The 20,583-nt window shown below is 36.3% G+C and overlaps 2 protein-coding genes across 2 annotated transcripts; one reads left to right on the forward strand and one right to left on the reverse strand.

The window, feature by feature from the left end:
- The first annotated feature begins 1,783 nt into the window (after positions 1–1,783).
- On the forward strand, positions 1,784–5,118 carry LOC127079114 (amino acid permease 3). Its single transcript, XM_051019534.1, has 5 exons — positions 1,784–1,971; positions 3,365–3,458; positions 3,636–3,850; positions 4,004–4,143; positions 4,228–5,118. Exons 1-5 carry the CDS (start codon positions 1,848–1,850, stop codon positions 4,858–4,860), a joined length of 1,206 nt encoding a protein of 401 aa, XP_050875491.1. The 5' UTR covers positions 1,784–1,847; the 3' UTR covers positions 4,861–5,118.
- Positions 5,119–5,369: 251 nt separating this feature from the next.
- LOC127079113 (auxilin-related protein 2) lies at positions 5,370–18,453 on the reverse strand. Its single transcript, XM_051019533.1, has 8 exons — positions 17,671–18,453; positions 14,625–16,233; positions 14,207–14,330; positions 14,003–14,100; positions 13,517–13,582; positions 11,146–11,235; positions 10,778–10,954; positions 5,370–5,852 (listed from the first exon to the last, which is right to left on the reverse strand). The coding sequence occupies exons 1-8, from the start codon at positions 18,090–18,092 to the stop codon at positions 5,814–5,816; spliced, it is 2,625 nt and encodes an 874-aa protein (XP_050875490.1). The 5' UTR covers positions 18,093–18,453; the 3' UTR covers positions 5,370–5,813.
- Between the last annotated feature and the right edge of the window lie 2,130 nt (positions 18,454–20,583).

Genomic DNA, 20,583 nt, shown 5'->3' on the forward strand with positions numbered 1-20,583 from the left:
GATGGACTCACAATGTTCCCTACTTTCATGACTGGGTAGCAAGCAATGTTTTTCCGCTCGAATGTGACATAAACATCATTCGCTAAAATCGACCAACACACAAATATTTGTTACCCATAACTATGTAGTTTTGAATTCCCCATCGCACCAGAGGAAGCGTAGGATGGAGATACAATGTCTCATCAAACACTATAATAAAAAAAAATCCAAAAATTTCTTTTTCTTACGAGAACTACGTATCTTTGAATCTCTCATTACACCTAAGAATACGTAGGAACAAGACCCGCAATCTTGTCAAGCATCATAATAAAAAACTTATATTTAATCCTTTTTTCCTTTTAAACTTTTAATAACTAAAAGAAAATAAATAAACAAAAGTTAACACTCATATTCGCAAAACTGACTAAATGATTCTCGTTGAATATAACGGATGTGTGGGATGCTAATACTTTCCTCTCACATAACCGAATTCCGAACTCGAATTTGGCTGCGATGATCATATTTTTATTCTTTAAAAGTTTTATTAACATTTACCCTTTCCTTTTGAAATAAATAAACTTCGATGGCGACTCTGTTGTTATTTCGGAGATTTCGTTACGTTCAGATATTTTTCGCGCCACGACAATATGAGCAGGAACTTTGTCTTGATTCTCGACATTTACTTATTATTAGGAGTGACAAACGGCATGTCCGTTCCGTTTAGTCTCGCTCCTATAAAAATCCAGAAAAAAAATGAGATAAGACAGAACATAACGTTGAGTGTATGGGTCAAACCTTAGCCATATTATTAATAGGAGTTCACCCTAAGAATGACCCCTGATTATTTCAGTTATGTTGAATTCTTTTTCTTTCTTTTTATGAGGCGTTTATATTTTTCTATTGAATAATTTTATGAATGTTGGATTGCTGGTATGCTGCTACGTGATTTTGTTATTTTTAATTTTAAAATTTAATTTGTTATGAATCTGAAATAAATGTTGGGTTGCTGATAAGCTGCTTAGTGTTTTTTTTCTCTTGTAATTTTTAATTAGAACGTAGTGTATTAGATTTTTTTTGTATTAGATTGCGTAATTTTGGTCAATTTTTTTCCTCTTCTAACTATTTTGTCTCCACAAATATACTTTTTTCCAAAATTCGAAATGTAGCCCCCGCAGTAAATACCAACCATTCCCAACCATCACACCTTATTTGTGCCAATTTAGAGTTACTCACGTCGTGCATTTTCTTATTCAAACCAAGCTTTTTATAGGTTGTATGTTCTGAGGCTTATGAACGTAACCCAATTGTTAGCAAGAGCAAAACGAGATTATCTTTTTTGAACAGAAACAAAACGTGATTATCAATTAATATTCTTTCAATTATTGTGTTAAATACACTTTGTCTTGTATAATCTTCTCCATAAATTATGCTTGAAGAATCTTTCGAAACCAACCCGAGCCATTCCATAGATGGTGTCCCTTCAGAACCTGATCCTAAATACTTCGACGACGATGGCCGTCCTAAAAGAACAGGCACAAATTAATTCATTTAGTTGTATGGTTTAATGTTCATTGTTTTTCTCATTGTTTTCCATGATACTCGAATAAGTTTTTGTGTCAATTTCATGAGTTCATTCATTATTATGCCAACTTTGGTGTCAATTTCTTGTCTTCATAGAATGGATTACATATGAAAATTTATTAAAGATGAATACAGAAAGCTCTCATATAATATGAATTTTTTATATATATGAAACAGGAACCATTTGGACAACAAGCTCTCATATAATAACAGCTGTGATAGGATCAGGAGTACTATCTTTAGCATGGGCCGTAGCACAATTAGGTTGGATTGCTGGTCCTGTCACGATGATCCTTTTCAGCCTCGTCACTTTGCATACTTCATCAATGCTGGCTGAATGTTATCGTTATGGCGATCCCATTTTTGGAAAGAGAAGCTATACATTTGTCGATGCAGTGCGCAACATTCTTGGTAACATATATAGACACATACGAAATCTTCATTTGATTTAAATTTGAATGACTTCTTAAGAATCTTATCCATGATAGTTTTTGAATTCTTATCCTCCCTTTTTATAAACGGATGATGTTTTATCCATTTCGACGCGAAGCATGAACTAACACTTCAATTCTCCCATGTGCGAGTAGCAAGCAACATTGTCTGCTCGAATGCGATTAAAACACTATATGTGAGAATCCATATCCTATTTTATCCATTCTAACATGATGGACTCACAATATTCCCTACTTCCATGACATGACTGGATAGCAAGCAATGTTTTTCCGCTCGAATGCGACCTAAACATCATTAGCTAAAATCGACCAATACGCAAACATTTGTTATCCATGACTATATAGTTTTGAATTCCTCGTTGCACCAGAGGATACGTAGGAGGGAAATTCAATGTCTCGTCAAACACTATAATAAAAATAATAAAAAATTCTCCTTTTTTTGTCAGAACTACGTACCTTTGAATCTCTCATTGCGCTTAAATATACGTAGGAGCAAGACTCGCACTCTTGTCAAACACCCCAATAAAAAATTTATTTTTAGTCCATTTTGTTTTCTTTCAAACTTTTAATAACTAAAACAAAACAAATAAACAAAAGTTAACATTCATATTTGCAAAACGGATTAAATGATTCTTGTTGAATATAACAGATGCTTGGGGTGCTAATATTTTTCCCTCACATAACCGATTCCTGAACTCCGATTTGATTGTGATGAACATATTTTTGATCTTTAAAGATTCTATTAACATTTTTCCTTTCCTTTTGAAATAAATAAACTTCAACGACGACTCTGTTGTTATTTCGGACATTTCACCCGGGTATTTTTCGCGCTGCGACAATATGAGCAAGAACTTTGTCTTGATTCTCGACACTTACTTATTGTTATGAGTGGCAAACGGTATGTCCGTTCCATTTAGTCTCGCTCCTATAAAAATCCGGAGAAAAAAAGGGATAGGTTGGAACATAATACATATAGTTGAGTGTACGGGTCAAAGGGTCAAACTTTAGTCATATTATTAATAGGAGTTCACCCTAAGAGTGACCCCTCATTATTTCAGTTATGTTGAATTTTTTTTCTTTCTTTTTATGAAGTGTTTATTTTTTTCTAATGAATAATTTTTTGAATGTTGGGCTGTTATCCGCTATCCCGCTATAATGAATAATCTTAAGAATGTTGGGTTTCTTATCTTATTCATTTGAGTACATTCTTGTGTTGTCATCCGCTATCCCGTTTTTAAGGTCGGCCGCTCCGCTATCCTGAATTACACATTTGAAATTCAATTCATACTACTTGTATTAATAATTATGGTTACATTCCATAACGAAATTATTAATTGAAACGTATTTTGCAGGCGGGTTACAGTACAAAGTTTGTGGAATAATTCAGTACTTATATCTGTATGGCAGTGCAATAGGATACTCAATTGCAGCTCCCATTAGCATGATGTGAGTTAAATCATATCATATATAACAGTTTTCAATCCACGTCTCTGCAATGTTCTTGCAGTTACAATTGAGCTGGAATAACAGAACTATGTCTTACTTGTTTTATTGATAGGATAATCTAACTTGATTATAGTTGATGGATTTTTTTAAATTTAAAATTGGTTTTTTGGGTGACAGGGAAATAACAAGATCTAGGTGTCTCCATAAATCAGGAGGAAAAGATCCATGTCGCATTTCAACGAATCCATACATGATCGGATTTGGAATTTTAGAAATTTTCGTTTCTCAAATTCCAGAGTTTCATGAAACATGGTGGCTCTCAGTAATAGCAGCAGTTATGTCTTTCATATATTCCATAATCGGCGTCTTTCTAGTAACTGCTCAAGTTGCAGGTCACATTCCTATCATTTTAATAAAAAAACTGTAATTTTACAAAGACTAGATAGAAACTTATTTGTTAAACCTTCATACTTTAATAAAAGCATGGTTTTCTATAAAAGAAAATCAATGACTTAGGTTCTTTTGTTTAACTGATTGTTATACAGCAAACGGTACCGTCAAGGGTACTCTCACGGGAGGTGGCGCTGAAATTGTGTCAACAACAAAAAAAGTAATGGGAATTTTCCAAGCTATTGGTAACATAGCATTTGCTTATTCATACTCTCAAATTCTCATTGAAATTCAGGTATGTACAAATGCCTTTCTCTGTATTGTCATCTAAACATTAAGAAAAAACAGCATCATTTGGTGACAAGAGTAATATACACAGGACACCATAAAAAATCCACCATCTGAAGTAAAAACAATGAAGGCGGCGACAGTTTTAAGTGTTTCCGTGACTACATCATTTTATATGCTTTGTGGTTGCATGGGCTATGCTGCATTTGGAGAACAAGCACCAGGGAACTTGCTCACTGGATTTACTTCGTACAATCCATCTTGGGTCATCGATGCAGCAAATGCCACCGTTGTAATTCACCTTGTTGGAGCATACCAAGTATATGTTCAACCAGTCTTTGCCTTCATAGAGAAAGGGGCAGCAAAAAGATGGCCCCAAACAAAAGTGGAATACAAAATTTTTAGTGGTTACAATCTAAATCTATTTAGAATAGTTTGGAGGACAATATTTGTGATTGTAACTACTTTTGTTGCAATGTTGATTCCTTTCTTCAATGATGTTCTGGGATTTCTTGGAGCAGTGGGGTTTTGGCCTTTAACAGTTTTTTATCCAGTGGAGATGTATATTGTGCAGAAGCAGATCCCAAAATGGAGTTCTAAATGGATTTGGTTGGAAATCGTAAGTCTTGTATGCCTTATCGCATCAGTTCTGGCTGCTCTTGGCTCAATCGCCAGTATTGTGAATAACCTAACGACTTACAAGCCATTCAACTCAGAATATTGAACCTCAAGCAACATCTACTGCCTCCTCGGCTTGCAGATTGGAAAAGCTGCTGTATGCAGTGGTAGTGGTGGTTTGTATATAGAGGAATGCAGTGTCAATATTATATTTTTCTTAGAATAAGCAGCTGTAGGCAGTGGGTGTGGTTTGTGCATAATTGTACAGTATTGTATATTAGAGTAATGCAATGCAATACTGTATTTTTCTTTGAATCTTCAAACTTACATGTAACTAAATGAATGTATACTTCTCCCGAACTAACAGTCATAGACTCATAGGTAAACTAGCTGGACATAGCTAAACTTAGTCCTAACACCAGATAAACTAGCAGCTGAGCATAGTGCAATGAAATCTAGTAGTGACGACAAACAATTTTAGGTTCATTTGTTTTTTTGTTTATTAAACTTAAAATTATGATTTCGACAAAAGCTTTTCTCTAATTACTGTTGTTTAAGCCATAATTTTGGGAATCTAAATTAGAAACCGGACATGCTATCACCAAATTCAGAAGCTTGTACAAATAAGGTGCATGGGACTTAAGCTCAATTACACTAGAACTTCCCACATTGTAATGTCAATTCACAAGAGGGGGTAATATACATTTAGCTTTAACTATACCACAAATAATACAATTAAGGAAAAATAAAAAGATCGCTTGTGAGCTTTTCACTTGACATAAATAATGAATTAAATTGACAAATGCCTGCAAAAAGATATTTTACCACAAAATATACAACATTCTTAAGCATCCGTATAAATCCAACACCCCCACCCAAGTGTAACCTTTGGGTATCCTTGCGCCAAACAAGGAAATCAATTTTTCACCATTGATGCAACATCAAAACAATTAGGTAATGATGGAGGTAGCTGAAATAGGGCTGTTGTCCCCCCAAATGGAATCGGTTGTGCATAGTGCAAAGTGCAAAATACCTTGAAGTTGTAAAGTTGTTCAGAGATTAAAAAAGCTCCTCTGAGTTGAACTTATTCCATGCCTCCTGTTATTAATTATCAAGCTTTAAGGCAAGAATGAAGGCAGTGTAGTATTCTGAACATATTAAAATAATTCATAGTGTCCCATGCAAGCCAGTCAACCTTTTTAATTCAATTTTAAAAAAATCTGACACCACTGATTCGAATTCTACTTCAAAAAATGGAGTCCTATTTGTTGATAAAGTAATTCATAGTGTCCACTCACATTACTTAGTGAACAAGCAACATGTTAGTTAGTGGTTTAAAATTTTGTTATGCATAGAGTTAAGTTTTGGAAGTTGGTTACTTAAAAATTGGGATTGATTGGCTTGTAAGTAATCTCAATATATATGAGTGACTATTTGACTTTGTGACATTAATCATATATACTCTCTCCTTCTTCCTCCAAAACTTTCAATTCCAACTTTATTTTGTTCAATTTGTATTTCTTCTTTTCAATTCAAAGTGTGAGAAACAATCTTGAACATTGAAACCTTGTGTGTATGCAATACTCAAGTGAAGAGTGTAGTTGAAGGTTGTTGAATCAATTGAGTGAAGATTGATCTTGTTCAAGCAAGATTTTGTTCCAACATCTAGTATCTAGAGCATTGGCTGCGATTCTTATGAAATATCGAGCAATATTTTCTCATTCGAGTGGGCATTTTCCAACAAATCTTCCCATTTTGAATGACAAGAACTATGACAATTGGTGTAAGCAGATGAAGGTTGTCTTCTGCTATCAAGATGTGTAGGATCTTGTGAAGAACGGAGTGACACCAATTGATGATAATGTCAAGGATGAATAAAAGACTACACATAAAGAATTGAAGAAGGATTATAAAGCTCTCTTTATAATCCACCAATGTGTTGATCCGGACAATTTTGAAAAAGTTGGTGATGAGAAGGTGAAAGAAGTGGAGTTACAAACTTACAAAAGAATGTATGAGTTACTTCAGATGAAAGAAAATGAACGTGTAGTTGATTTTTTCGCTAGGGTAACAAGACTGGTGAATCTTATCAAGATGTGTGGAGAAGTGATGACATCGAGGTCGATAGTTGCAAAGATCTTTAGATCTTTGCTTCCAAAATTCGATCATGTTGTAGTAGTCATAAAATAATCAAAGAACCTGTCAAGCATGACAAAATAAGAGCTACAAGGGACACTTGAATCTCATGAGCAAAGGATGATTGAAAGATATGCAAGCAAGACAAAGAATGATGTGGCTTTGCAGACACAATCAACAAAAGATAGAAAAAGTAAGGGAAGATGAAATGATAACAAAGATAGAGTAGGCTACAACAATTCAAATGGAAGAAGTCACCAACAAGAAGGAGGCTCATTGAATCAAGGGCAATCCACAAATCAAAGCAAACACATAGGTGGTGTTGTAGACAAAGGAAGAGGAGGTGGAAGAAAGTCTGATAAAATTCATGTCCAGTGTTACAATTTCCAGAAGTATGGTCACTACGAAAATGAGTGTCCTGCAAGCAAGAAGAACGACCAAGAAAGTGATGCAAGGCTTGCAAAACAAGATGAAAAATATGTCTTGTTGATGGTGACAACTAAGGAGGAAGAAAAGCATAAAGATCAATGGTACTTGAATTCAGGGTGCTCATCGCACATGACAAGAAGGAAAGACTGGTTTGCCAACATCAGTTCTTCCTTGAAGAACAAAGTGAAGTTTACAAATGACAACACTTTAATTACCGAAGGCATTAGTGATGTTCTGATCATGAGAAGGGATGCAAACAATTAGTGATTTCATATGTGTTGTACATTCCAGGCATGAAAAGCAATTTGTTCAGCATAGGCCAATTGATTGAGAAGAACTATAAAGTGATGATAGAAGACAAGATGATGAGAGTACATGACTCAAGTGGTAGATTGATCTTGAAGACACTTATGTCTCATAATAGAACCTTCAAGATTTAACTTGATGTGATGGAACACAGATGCCTAGCAACTATAGCCAGCAGAGATGAATGGTTATGGCACTACAGACTTGGTCACCTCAACTTCAAAGACATCAGCCACCTGAAGAAGAGGAACATGGTTTCAGGTTTACCAGAAATACAAATTCCAAATGAAGTATGTGAGGAATATGTTCAGGCCAAGCAACATAAGAAAAACTTCAGCAAAGATGCAAGAAGCAACTCTAAAGCCACTTTTGAAGTCATATATTCAGATGTGTGTGGATCTATCCAAGTAAACTCAATTGGAGTTAACAGGTATTTTGTTACATTCATAGAAGACTATAGTAGAAAATTGTGGACATACTTGATCAAGAAGAAGAGTGATGTGATTGAGGTGTTTATTAAATTCAATGCCATGGTGGATAGGCAAACTGGTCACAAGATCAAGACTTTAAGGTCTGATGGTGGTGGAGAATGAGAATATGTGTCAAATGATTTTGATGCACTATGTGAACGAAAAGGGATAGTTCATGAGGTAGTGCCACCATATACTCCTCAACAAAATGGAAATGTTGAAAGGAAGAACAAGACTATCATGAATATGGTGAGGAGTATGTTGAAGGGCAAGCATCTATCAAATGAGTTATGGGGTGAGGTTATGTCCACTACAACATACATCTTGAATAGATGTCCAACCAAGAGGCTAGAAGGAATCACACTAGAAAAATGTTGGTCTGATGTCAAGCCTAAGCCACTTGAAGGTGTTTGGGTCTATATGTGTCTGATCAATTGAGAAGAAAGCTTGATGATAAGTCAAGCCAGATGGTCCTGGGATTGGAATGATAATGTCAAGAATGATTCAATGAGAATCTTCTGTGATTAACCAAATAGTGAAGCTGACAAGGAAATTCAATCAGAAGGCAGCAGGGTTCAAACAGGCACAAACATACCTTAAAGGACAAGAAACATGCCACCAAGGTTGCAAGACTGTGACATCATATAAGATGATATGGTCAATAATGACGGTGAGCTGGTACATCATATTTACTATGCAGACACTGAGCCTGTAATCTAACTGAAGCATTGAAGGACTCAAAGTGGATGAATGTCATGATGGAGAAGCTGAAATCCATAGAGGTTTACAAAACTTGGTCACTAGTTGAATTGCCACAAGGAAAAAAGACAATTGATGTGAAGTGGATGTACAAAGTGAAGCTGAATCCAAAGGAGAAGTGATCAGACACAAAGCAATACGTGTGGCCAAAGGATTTCTTCAAAGAGAAGGAACTGACTTTGATGAAATCTTTGCACCAATTTCCAGGATTGAAACAATTAAGTTGGTTGTTGGTTTAGCAAATATGAACAACTGGTCAATCTGTCAAACGGATGTGAAATGTGCATTTGGAATGCCCTTTAAATGAAGAGGTTTATGTGTCACAACCAATTGGTTTTGAAAAGGAAGGCCGAGAAGACAAGGCGTACAAACTGGATAAAGCATTGTATGGCTCAAACAAGCTTCAAGAGCTTGAAATAAGAAGATACATGATTTTCTAAGAGAAAGGGAGTTTGTGAAGTGTACAACTGAGCATGGTGTTGTATGTTAGAAGAAGCAAATGTAACTTGTTAATACTTTGTCTCTATGTAGATGATCTGTGAATAACAGGCAGTTGCAAAAAGGAGATTGTAGATTTCAAAGGTGACTTAAGCAAGGAGTTTGAGATGTCTAATCTGGGCAACATTTCATACTTTATTGGAATTGAACTCTACAAGAGTTGTTGAGGTTTGATGATGCACCAAAGGAGATATACAACTGAGATACTCAAGAGTTTTAGATGGAGAATTGCAATGTTGCTTCAACACCAACTGAACCAAGACTGCAATTGACAAAGGATCCAAATGAAGATGATGTTATGCAACACATTATAGAAAACTTATTGGATCATTGAGATACCTTTGTCACATAAGACCTGATCTAGCATACAATGTAGGCATGGTGAGTAGATTCATGCAGAGGCCAAAGTTGTCACATCTAGCAGCCACCAAGAGGATACTAAGATATCTCAAAAGAACACTAGATTATGGAAAATATTATGTCCTGCCACAGATGAAGGAAGGGAATGCATACTTGTGGGATATACTTATTCAAGTTGGTGTGGTGATGCCGAGGATAGAAAATCTACAGTTGGTTATGTGTTCATGTTAGATGGTGCACCAGTTGCTTGAAGCTCAAGAAAAGAACCAGTTGTAGCATTATCATCATGTGAAGCAGAATACATAATTGTTTCTCTTTGTGCCAGACAAGCAGCATGGATGGTAAACTTAACTGATGAGATTGAAGACAAGAATCATGGAGCAATGACTATGAGAATTGATAACATGTATGCTTTCAACTTGACTAAGAACCCGATAGCACGTGGAAGGAGCAAACACGTTGAAATGAGATTTCACTATCTTAGAGAACAAATAACAAGTGGGAAGCTATATTTGGAGCACTGCTGAAGTGAGAATCAGATAGCTGATATCATGACCAAAGTTGTGTAAGTGGATTGTTCAAAAGGTTGAGAAGCAAGATGAATGTGGAGAGTCTAGACACATGAATTAGGTGGTGTGTTGAAAATGTAATGCATAGTGTCCACTCATGTTACTTAGTGAGCAAGCAACATGTTAGTTAGTGGTTTAAAATTCTGTTATGCATAGAGTTAAGTTTTGGAAGTTGGTTAGATAAAAATTGGGATTGATCGGCTTGTATGCAGTCTCAATATATATGAGACTATTTGACTTTGTCACAATAATCAATATATACTCTCCCCTTCTTCCTCCAAAACTTTCAATTCCAACCTTATTCTTTTCAATCTTTATTTCTTCTTTTCAATTCAAAGTGTGAGGAACAATCTTGAACATTTAAACCTTGTGTATGTATTAAGAGTGTATTTGAAGGTTATTGAATCAATCGAGTGAAGATTGATCTTATTCACGCAAGATTTTGTTCCAACACTATTGTCATGTAGAAAGCAATATATAAAAAGGGCTCACATACCTTTAGTAGATCAAAAACCTTCTCTGCAATATACTTCTGTTGAAGAGTGGCACCCTTCTGCTGCACTTTATCAGGATGAATGCACAGTGTAGCTTTCCGATAAGCCTTTTTAACAGTAGCGGCTGTAATAAGATCAGTCAAAGAAACTGCTTGCCAACCACATTCAGGCCATAAGACCTGATCATTATTCATGAAGGAGATGGGTTAAAGAGGTGATTAAATGAGGTAAACCAGAGAATATTAAAAATTCCAGCATGCCTTATATTAAAATTTGGCCTGGGCAATTTTTTCATAGAAAATATAATAAGAGACAGCACAAGGAAACAAACCCTGGGCATTATAATTTATATCAAGTACTTGGTACATACATATTGTAGGGTGGAGAGTAAAGCACGCAAGTTCCCCTCTTTTCCCACAGCCCAGCGTCTAACTTCAAAATCCAGTGTTTCCGCAAACCTCTGAAATCAATGAGTAGATCAAATTAGATAGTAGAAATGAAACACTTGACATTAAAAACCGTGCAAATTAACAGAGAGCTTAGAAGTAACATTCAACTAATCACATCTATCCAACATAAAGATATCCCTTTATTAAACATATAATAGCAACAGAGGGAATAATATGCTCCTTTTTAAGAAAAAACCTAAGGTCTACAAGCTCGGGGTTAATGCTAATGCAACTTATAAATAAGAGACGCAAAACACAATTCAATAGGAAATCAGGAAGTTGGACAATTACCTAACGTATGTGCATGTCATGGGAAAACGAATGAAAGAGATAGTGATGGGTTGTTATATGAATATGTGAGTGACAATGAATTTATGAATAGAATAGTGAAAGAATGCTGTAATTGAATTATTGCGGATGAACAATTACATAGAAATAGTAATGAAGAAAATAACAAACTGATAGAGAATATCTATCCGCCCCTAAGCACACAGTGCTTCCCTCACCAAGATGGTGATCCTTAACCCTAATAGAATAATTAGATCCCTACTTCCCTCCCTTCCTTTCCTATTTTATAGACACAAACTTAGTTGATTATTCTCTTCCCTATTTTATCGTAACAAACTCCTATAATTATTATAATCAACTCCCATAATTATAGTAACAAACTCCTATAATTATTGCCTCTATTCTTTTACTCCTTGACCCCTTCTTCTAGTATAGACCCTAGGTCCATAGTTAAGGCCCACCTCGTCATCCATATCTCTATCAACACCTCCCTCCTTAAAATCAGCCTTGTCCTCAAGGCTAAATTCAGGAAATTGTCCCCTCAGATAAGCATCATCTTCCCAAGTCACATCATCCAAAGACTTATTCTTCCATTGAATGAGACTCTGTGGAACAGTCACACCTGCCTGTACTGTCAGCCTTGTACCCAACACCTTGTTAGGATAGATGTCATCAGTACCAACAACCTCCAGTTCTTTAGGAAGTTCTCCTTGCTTCTTCCTGTAACTTCTTTCTCCGTTTTCGTCTTCCTCATTCAATTCATTCTCTACATCTTTAGCAATTCGCATTATCTGCATCCGTGTCACAGGATTCAGAGTGCGAACACGCCTTCTAATTTGAGGTTTCAATCCACTCATGAAATAACCTAAATATTGCTCCTCCGGCAATCTCCCCACTTGTGATGACAGTAACTCAAACGCCTCAACATATTCTTCCACGTTGCCAGTTTGACGCAAGGTGGATAACTCCTCAAATGGATTTTCTAATCGACGACCACCGTAACGCGCGATCAACGATTTCTTCAATTTCTCCCAGGACAGATCGTCCTCTGTTTCCATGAGTAAGTTGAACCAATGGATTGTTGCACCCTCCATGCTCAGTCGAGCCAATTTCACCCGCCTCGCATCCGATGTATTCTGAACATCGAAGTAAATTTCAGCTCGTGTGATCCACGCCACCGGATCACCCCCTTCGAACAAAGGAAGTTTCACCTTCTTACCAGCAAGACGTGATTCGCTCTTTGACAAATCACCCACAGATGGCTCTGCTTCCAGTATTCTCTTACCAGTCTGTTTGCTTAATTAAGTTAATAGCACACTCTGTTGTTGCATCTGCAGAGGCAGCCCCTGCAGAGTCGTTGTTACATTCTCCATCTATTTCTCCAAAGCTTCAACCCGGTCTCCCATCTTAGGTTGCCTTGGCATCTACAATCTCTGTTGGTAGGGTTTTTCGATCCGGTAGGTCGGACCAATTGATGGATTCTTATATGAATATGTGAGTGACAATGAATTTATGAATAGAATAGTGAAAAAATGTTGTAATTGAATTATTGCGGATGAACAATTACATAGAAATAGCAATGAAGAAAATAACAAACTGATAGAGAATATCTATTCGCCCCTAAGCACACAGTGCTTCCCTCACCAAGATGGTGATCCTTAACCCTAATAGAATAATTAGATCCCTACTTCCCTCCCTTCCTTTCCTATTTTATAGACACAAACTTAGTTGATTATTCTCTTCCCTATTTTATCGTAACAAACTCCTATAATTATTATAATCAACTCCCATAATTATAGTAACAAACTCCTATAATTATTGTCTCTATTCTTTTACTCCTTGACCCCTTCTTCTAGTATAGACCCTAGGTCCATAGTTAAGGCCCACTTCGTCATCCATATCTCTATCTATACATTTTGTACACACAATGGGCACAGAGCAGGTGTATGACCAGAAACCACACAGTCACAAATAAAAAGGAAAGCAGCAAAATATACTACTTACATGTCTCTCAGCCTGCTCTCTTTGAGTCTGTAGGTCCCGTTGATTCTTCTCAGCCAATGCTATTGTCTAGTATAAAATGACAATGGTTACAAGTAAGATAGACAAACAATTTGAAAAGATTACTAAATAATGCACACACTTCCGGTTAGCATCTTACAGAAAAGAGCTGGAAAATTGAAAGAAAGAAATAAGAAGAAAGAACATTTTTTCTGAGTTATTGAATGGATAGATTCGGAGAGAAGTCCCTTCTCCAAGGTTTCTCCTTTCACTTTCACAATATCAAATGTACATAACTATTTTCACTATCCTTTTCAAACTCCCCTTTATTTTCTCTATCCTTTTCTAACTCCCCTTTATTTTTTTACCCTAACACTTCCATGTGAACTCAATGTCAATTTAGTTCAAAAATTGTAAATTGTTTGCCTTCGTGTACAATTAACAACAATTAAGAAGACAAACTAATGTACAAAATTCAGAAAAACATACCGCGCGCTCCTGAGCCCTTTGAAGGCGTTCCAACCTGGCTTTTCGTCTTTCTTCACTTTCCCCTTCAACTTCCTGAAATCCTCCAGCTGATGAAGAAGCTTCAAACCATAAAAGAAAAGCGATAGAAAGAGCCCAGTAAGCATTGAGACAAGAAAATTCAAACAACTTTCACATCAATAACAATATATTGCCACACAATCCTACCGTCGAAAATTGAGGAAAGATCATGGACAATATTATTTGATGTCGATGCCTTCTTTATGTTTGACGACGTGCTTGTAGATTTTCGACTTACATCTGGCTGAAACTGGGCATCAAAATTTGAATCCTGAAAGTAAAGAGATCCAAAAAATATTTAAGAATGCAAAAAGTATGACTCTATGGGGCATGCCAGCCGACCATTTTTCATTTAAAAGATGAAATAATTTTAGAACATGTGAATTTTATACATTCCCTTTTTATTTAAGATTCGTTTAAAATAAAAATGGAAGGAATAAAATAACAACTGGCTAAATATATGTTCCTGCATTCAGCATATAAATGACGGGGGAAGAGACCAAGCATCAAAGCCAAGAACTAGCTACTTAAGTATAAATAATGTTTAACAAGACTTGGTACTCACAGAAGAGCTAGATCTAGGAGGTCTTGGAGCACTGTTGGCCCGTCCGCTCATGCTGAAGAACGATTCAAGATCGTTTTCCTTTTTTTGCTGGTACATTCTTGCAGCAGCTGCAGCTCTTTCTCGGGCCTCTGCGGCCGCCCTTTCTACAGCAGCACGTTCTACTTTAACTCGCGTTTCAGCTTCAGTCCTTCCAGCTGCAGCTCTTTCTCGTGCTTCTCTCCCCTTTGCCCCTGCAGCAACCTTTTCTGCCCTTTCCTTTGCTTCAGCAGCAGCCCTTTCACGGGCTTCAGCTTGTACTCTCTGAACTGCGGCCCTTTCAGCACGCACTCTAGCTTCTGCATTAGCTTTCTCAACAGCAGCCTTCTCAGCTCTATGACGAGCTTCAACAGCTGCTCTTTCACGTGCTTCTCTAGTAGCTCTTTCCACAGCGTGTCTTTCTTTTTCTCTTTCTCTCTCAAGTCGCCGTTGTTCTCTTTCTTTCTCCTCCATTTCCCTCTCAATTCTTCTTTGATTCATTTCCTCCATCTCCTTTTGCTTCTGCACATGGTCTAACCTGCCTCTCCCCTCTGGCACAGCTCTGTCACCTTTCTCCGAATGTATGGATTCTTTGCTTCGAGCAGGTTTTGTATTCTCTCTTCCCCTAACTTCCTTTGCATGTCTAAATTTAGATTCAGCTCTCTCCATAGCCTCCTTCATAGCTGTAGCAGCTGAGTTCATCCCTAATTTTTCATGTTCATCATCATCACCGTGACTCCTGCCCATGGCAAAATCTTTAACTTCATCAAACTGCGATGCAGAAGATAACTTGGCTGTAGCAGGAGCATATTTAGGATCCTGAGAAAATCGAGTGGAAATTGGGAAAGAAGAAAATTCGTTGTCTTTCCTGACATTGGCAAAAGCTGGTGTACCGGTTTCTGACTTAGGGATATGAACTGGTCGAGGAGGAGGCGGTCTTAAAGGTGGTGGAGCAGCAGTTGGTTGTGTGGAAAGAGGAATCTCTGATACCGTTAGCCATATATCATCTTCTGAGACCAACTTTTCTTCATATTTTGGAGACATGTCTACCCGAGAATCGACCTGTCTAAAACCATCATTAGCATAAAAAGGGGAAGTAGACCTTGGGCCAACTACTGGTTTATTAGAATCAGATGAATATGTAGGCATGTATGGAGTTTGATGAAACTCCTGATCATGTTCAACAGGAATCTTGTTATGTGTCCGTCTATCAGGACTCCTGACAGACAATTTTTCAAATGATTCTTTTTCTCTGGTCCAACTTGAACTTGTGTTTGACCTCGCCATCGGGGAACTGGTACCATTCCTGTAGGTCCTCTCTGATGAAAATGCTGGTACTGAATTTCCAAGTCCATCAAAGGGATCAGTATTATCATATACTCCACCATTAGAATTTGATGAGCTATCAGTTTTTGTGCTTCTAGAACTAGTAAATTTACTAATTTCTTCTAATGGATCCGTAAAGTGGCCTGAGGATGAACCAGTTGGAGCAGAAGCTGATTCAAATATTTTGAAAGTATCTTCTCTTGTATTGGAGGTTGTTTTAGATGCACTGAAAGTAGATTCTGATGATGAACCAGTATCAGGAGTCGGCCTGTTACAAAATGATATGTAAAAAAAGATATTACAATACATCAACAGATCAACTAATAGATGAAAAATAAAGGATTGGATAATCCCTTTTCAATTATTCTCTATTCTCATTCTCTTCATGTTTGTTTTATGAAATGCGATGTTTAGGAACAACAAAGCCAAAAGACTTTCAATTCATGTCTCCTAATAGACAAATCATTGCAGAACAACAATAACTTTCTTTCTCCATAGATCTGTTTTATAAGCTACCAGATGAAATACAGAATCCATTTCTCAAATAAAGAATGCACAGCAAATAAAAAGTATTAAGGACATCCCAAAAGTTGCTTCTACTGAAATAAGAAATCTTGAGCAATAAACAAAACCTTGAGCATAATCATTTCAGGTATAAGGTATTGTCAAAATCTGGAAGTTATAATCATTTCAGGTATAAGGTATTGTGATTGGAATCACTCAGGATATTTTGTATTAAAAATGCTCCTGTTTGGCCCCAGGGTGTCCAACAATGATGAACCAATTCAAAAATGTCAGTGCAAAAATTGAATCACCGAAAAAACACAGCTCATTGGTGCCTCTCTACCCCTACCAAACTCCTCCAAGACTTATTGTAGTTGTCTACTTTAATGAATAAAATCAGCAAGCATAACTACCAGTTATCTTTCAAATGATGTATGCCTCCTTAGATATAAACTGCATAGATTACCATAAAAGCTGATATGATACAAATAACCACATATCGTAATTTTAAAATGCATAAGATATCTCATATTCTTGAAAGATCTACTAAATAACACGCAATCTTCATAGCCAAACATACAATTTTCACAAAAATAAACAAATGCATAATAAGCAAAGAAGCGTCCTCTTTCCCTCCAAACCAATTCTTAATGCTCGGCAAATACATTATAGTTACTTTTGAGATCCAAACACAGATGAATTTCAGAAGGTTAAAAAAAACTTTCAGACGATAACCTACTGATGACATTGCTGGCCTGTGATTCTTTGTTTAACTACAAGGATAACCCGCAGATAGACAGTGAGTGCATGGTCCCAAAATTTCAGGAAGACTATAACCAATGATATGTCTCTACCATACAAGTTTTAAACACAATTATCGGGCTATTATTATTTTATAATGCGTTGATTCGCCAATATAGCCTATCACTAACCAATATGTCACCAAAAGCTTTTAAACTCTTCATTGGAACATTCAGTTATATAATCATGTGCTTAGCTTCTCCATTTCGCACTCATTCCCATAGTTCCAATCAAACAGTTTGACTACACAACATTCACTAGCCCGTTTGCTACTGTTACTTCAATTGCAAGCAAAACAACGAAAACAAATAAACTATCCTCGAAACCGCATTGCACTTCATCGTGTGTAGAGTTAAATAAAAAACAAGGTATGATAAGAAGATACGCACAGTCGCCACACCTTTGACGGGAGGAGGGCTTACTGTTCCCAAATCCAGAGATCAGATCATCAAAATCATCCACGCCTTTCTCATTCTTCACGGCTTTCTTCGAATGACCGAATCCACCGAGAAGATCGTCAAACGCGGTGGTCCTTCCGTCGTGGCGTGAGACACTGTCATCATCGTAAACAGGTTTATCGTAGACAGGTGAGTTGATGGAATGGGAAGCGAAACCGGAGCTGGAGCTGCCGGAGATGGAATTGTCATTGAAGAGATCGGAGAAGAGAGCAGAATCTTGATTGTGAGAGCGAGAGGATCGGGAAGTTGAATCGAAGTTGAGGGAAGAAGTTTTGGTGAAATGTAAAGATCCTTTGGATGACATTGCCGCCGATTGTTGTTTCAACTTAAAATCAGTACCTAATAAACCATTGAAATCGTTCATAGTGAGATCTGGTGAACGGTTGTTTCCTCCTTGTACGGTGGATCGCCGGTGAGACGATACACACAAGGAGGGAGGGAGTGATTTTATTCAATTTCACTTCTTCACCTTATTTTTCGCTTACTTTTATTCCCTTTTACAGTTTTTTTTTGGCCTCTTTGTTCTTCTTCGGTTGATTAGGCCATGATGCTTCCTTTTTTCACTTGTTCATTCTTCCTTTTTCTGTTGATTAGGCCATGATGCTTCCTTTTTTCACTTGTTCATTCTTCCTTTTTCTGTGCTTAGTTAATCTAAGTTCCTCAGTTTCTTCATATTTTTTTCCATTGAAATGTAGGAAGAAAAAGATATTGCGCGTTTTTAAACTTTACTTGCTGGCGTTTTTCTTTATAAATAACTACTTTACCGACATGGATTATAAAAAAATTATTTTTTATCGAGGTTTTAAGGATATATCTTTTCTTAAAAATTATTAGTTTTTTATAAAATTTAATTGATATACATTGACCGAGTAAAAAATTTTTACACGATCAGTTAATAACAATCACTAATTTATTTAAAAAAATTTATTTTTATTTTAAACATTTAAAAAGTAATATATACGGATGATTGTGATATATTGACAATGTAAATTTTTTTATACTGACAATGCATAATAATTAATCTATTTTTTATAATACGTGAATACGTATCGAAAATTTTGAAAATATATAAATAAAAATTTAATTAAATAAAAAATACTGAAAATTTCATTATTAATATCGATAGTTTTGTTTCTATTATGCGAAAATATTAAAAGTTTCATAATTTTCTGTATCTATCATATTGTAGTAACATGCATAATTTTTTTCCATAAATAATGAAAATTTTGGTATAACTGGGGTGTTAATTTTCTTTTAAATTTTTTTGCATTAATTTGTTAAGAAAATAATCAGAAGAAAAATTATCCGATAAAATATATAGAGAAAACTTCAAAATGTACTACATATATAAATACAAAACAAACTACAATAATTTTCTAACTTCGTCTTCCTAGTGTCTATGTGTCCTGCAAATGCATAGAAGCAACTACAAGAGGAAAAAACTGATGCTTTGAGCAATGGACAAGGAGACAAATACGACTGCGTATCTATAAGCAATGGGGTGACTCATATTATGAATTATGATCCATTTATCCACACCCTGCACGCCTAAGATAAATACTCACAACACACGCATAACCTTATCTATTGTGTCATAGAACAATTTGGAATACAGTTTAGGATGTTGACGTACTTGAGTCTTTAAGTGCGTCCAGACCAAAGACCATGACTCTTTGTCCTATCCAAGTAGAGCAGCAATAGCACGAAAACCACAATTTTCAACGTTGTCCACATCGACATTTCTTGAAGATTTTATGAACATTTGACTTACAGTAGACATAGTTTCCCTTTGACTTGTAGTTAGTTTTGTGCATGATCTTTGGTAGTCTGACTACCCTACGACTCCACAGTATACTCCCATTGTGAAGGATGTAACACCATAATCCTCGACTCAACATTTAAATAAAATAGTTTGAATAAAATCAAGGGTTAAATATACGGCCTCCTCTGCAATGTAGGCGAGTTTCGCTTTATCCCCATTTAATATATTTTTTTTGGATCCCCTGTAAAATATTTTTTTGTCCCCTCCCCCTAAGCGTATAAATTGAACACTGAATCTGGGGGATAAACTAAAAAAAATACAGGGGGATAACTTTTGCGCTTATGGGGCAAAAGACACATAATTTTAACATTTCAAGGGGGGTCAAAAAAAATTTATAGGGGATAAACCGAATTTCACTAACATTGCAGGGGTATCATATATTTAACCTTAAAATCAAATATTAGAGTAAACGTAAAACTTCAAAGAAAACTAAAAAGTCCTGCAAATACGCAGCAGAATTAAACAAATTCCAACATAAAGTCTCAACAACAACTCCAACAAAACAAAACCAAATATCACACAATAAAAGGGGGCATCCCATCCCCAATACTACATATCAGAGTGACTCCTCTAAGATCCAATCTAAATGGAGCATAGACATCATCCCTTACTCAGCAGCTACTCTTATACCTGATTGTTTGTACTCCCGATGACCACATACGTCATAACAACAAACATGAGTGAGAATACATCTAACAATTATTATTGGTGCATAACAACAAGATAAGATAGTAATCACGAATATAACAGTATTCTCAATCACAATCAAACAGATCATGATGTAGATGCAATGCAATGTGACCATCTTCATCTCATATGCACGTGTTACCAAAATCACTGGGATCAAAGGTATGTTACTGATATTCCATGTCTCTGGTTCCTCTCTGAACCATGTTCCTCTCTTGACGTGAGACCATCATAGTCTCTCTCTGAACCAGGCTATCACTGGACCGAAGTCCTACCTATCTCCGAAATACATGAATGCATGATCACAAACAACACAACATGCAACATTGATATCATCTCAAAATCA

The sequence above is a fragment of the Lathyrus oleraceus genome, chromosome 5, assembly GCF_024323335.1.
Source record: "Lathyrus oleraceus cultivar Zhongwan6 chromosome 5, CAAS_Psat_ZW6_1.0, whole genome shotgun sequence".
NCBI classification, from domain to species: Eukaryota; Viridiplantae; Streptophyta; class Magnoliopsida; order Fabales; family Fabaceae; genus Lathyrus; species Lathyrus oleraceus.

Excerpts from the sequence above, each read along its gene's own strand:
- LOC127079113 (XM_051019533.1), bottom strand. The coding sequence starts at position 18,092 with ATGAACGATTTCAATGGTTTATTAGGTACTGATTTTAAGTTGAAACAA. Across the intron at positions 14,331-14,624 it reads CTCCTAGATCTAGCTCTTCT|GATTCAAATTTTGATGCCCA; the intron begins GTGAGTACCAAG and ends CTTTACTTTCAG. Across the intron at positions 11,236-13,516 it reads GAGAGCAGGCTGAGAGACAT|AGGTTTGCGGAAACACTGGA; the intron begins GTAAGTAGTATA and ends CATTGATTTCAG.
- LOC127079114 (XM_051019534.1), top strand. The coding sequence starts at position 1,848 with ATGATCCTTTTCAGCCTCGTCACTTTGCATACTTCATCAATGCTGGCT. Across the intron at positions 1,972-3,364 it reads TGCAGTGCGCAACATTCTTG|GCGGGTTACAGTACAAAGTT; the intron begins GTAACATATATA and ends CGTATTTTGCAG. Across the intron at positions 3,851-4,003 it reads AGTAACTGCTCAAGTTGCAG|CAAACGGTACCGTCAAGGGT; the intron begins GTCACATTCCTA and ends ATTGTTATACAG.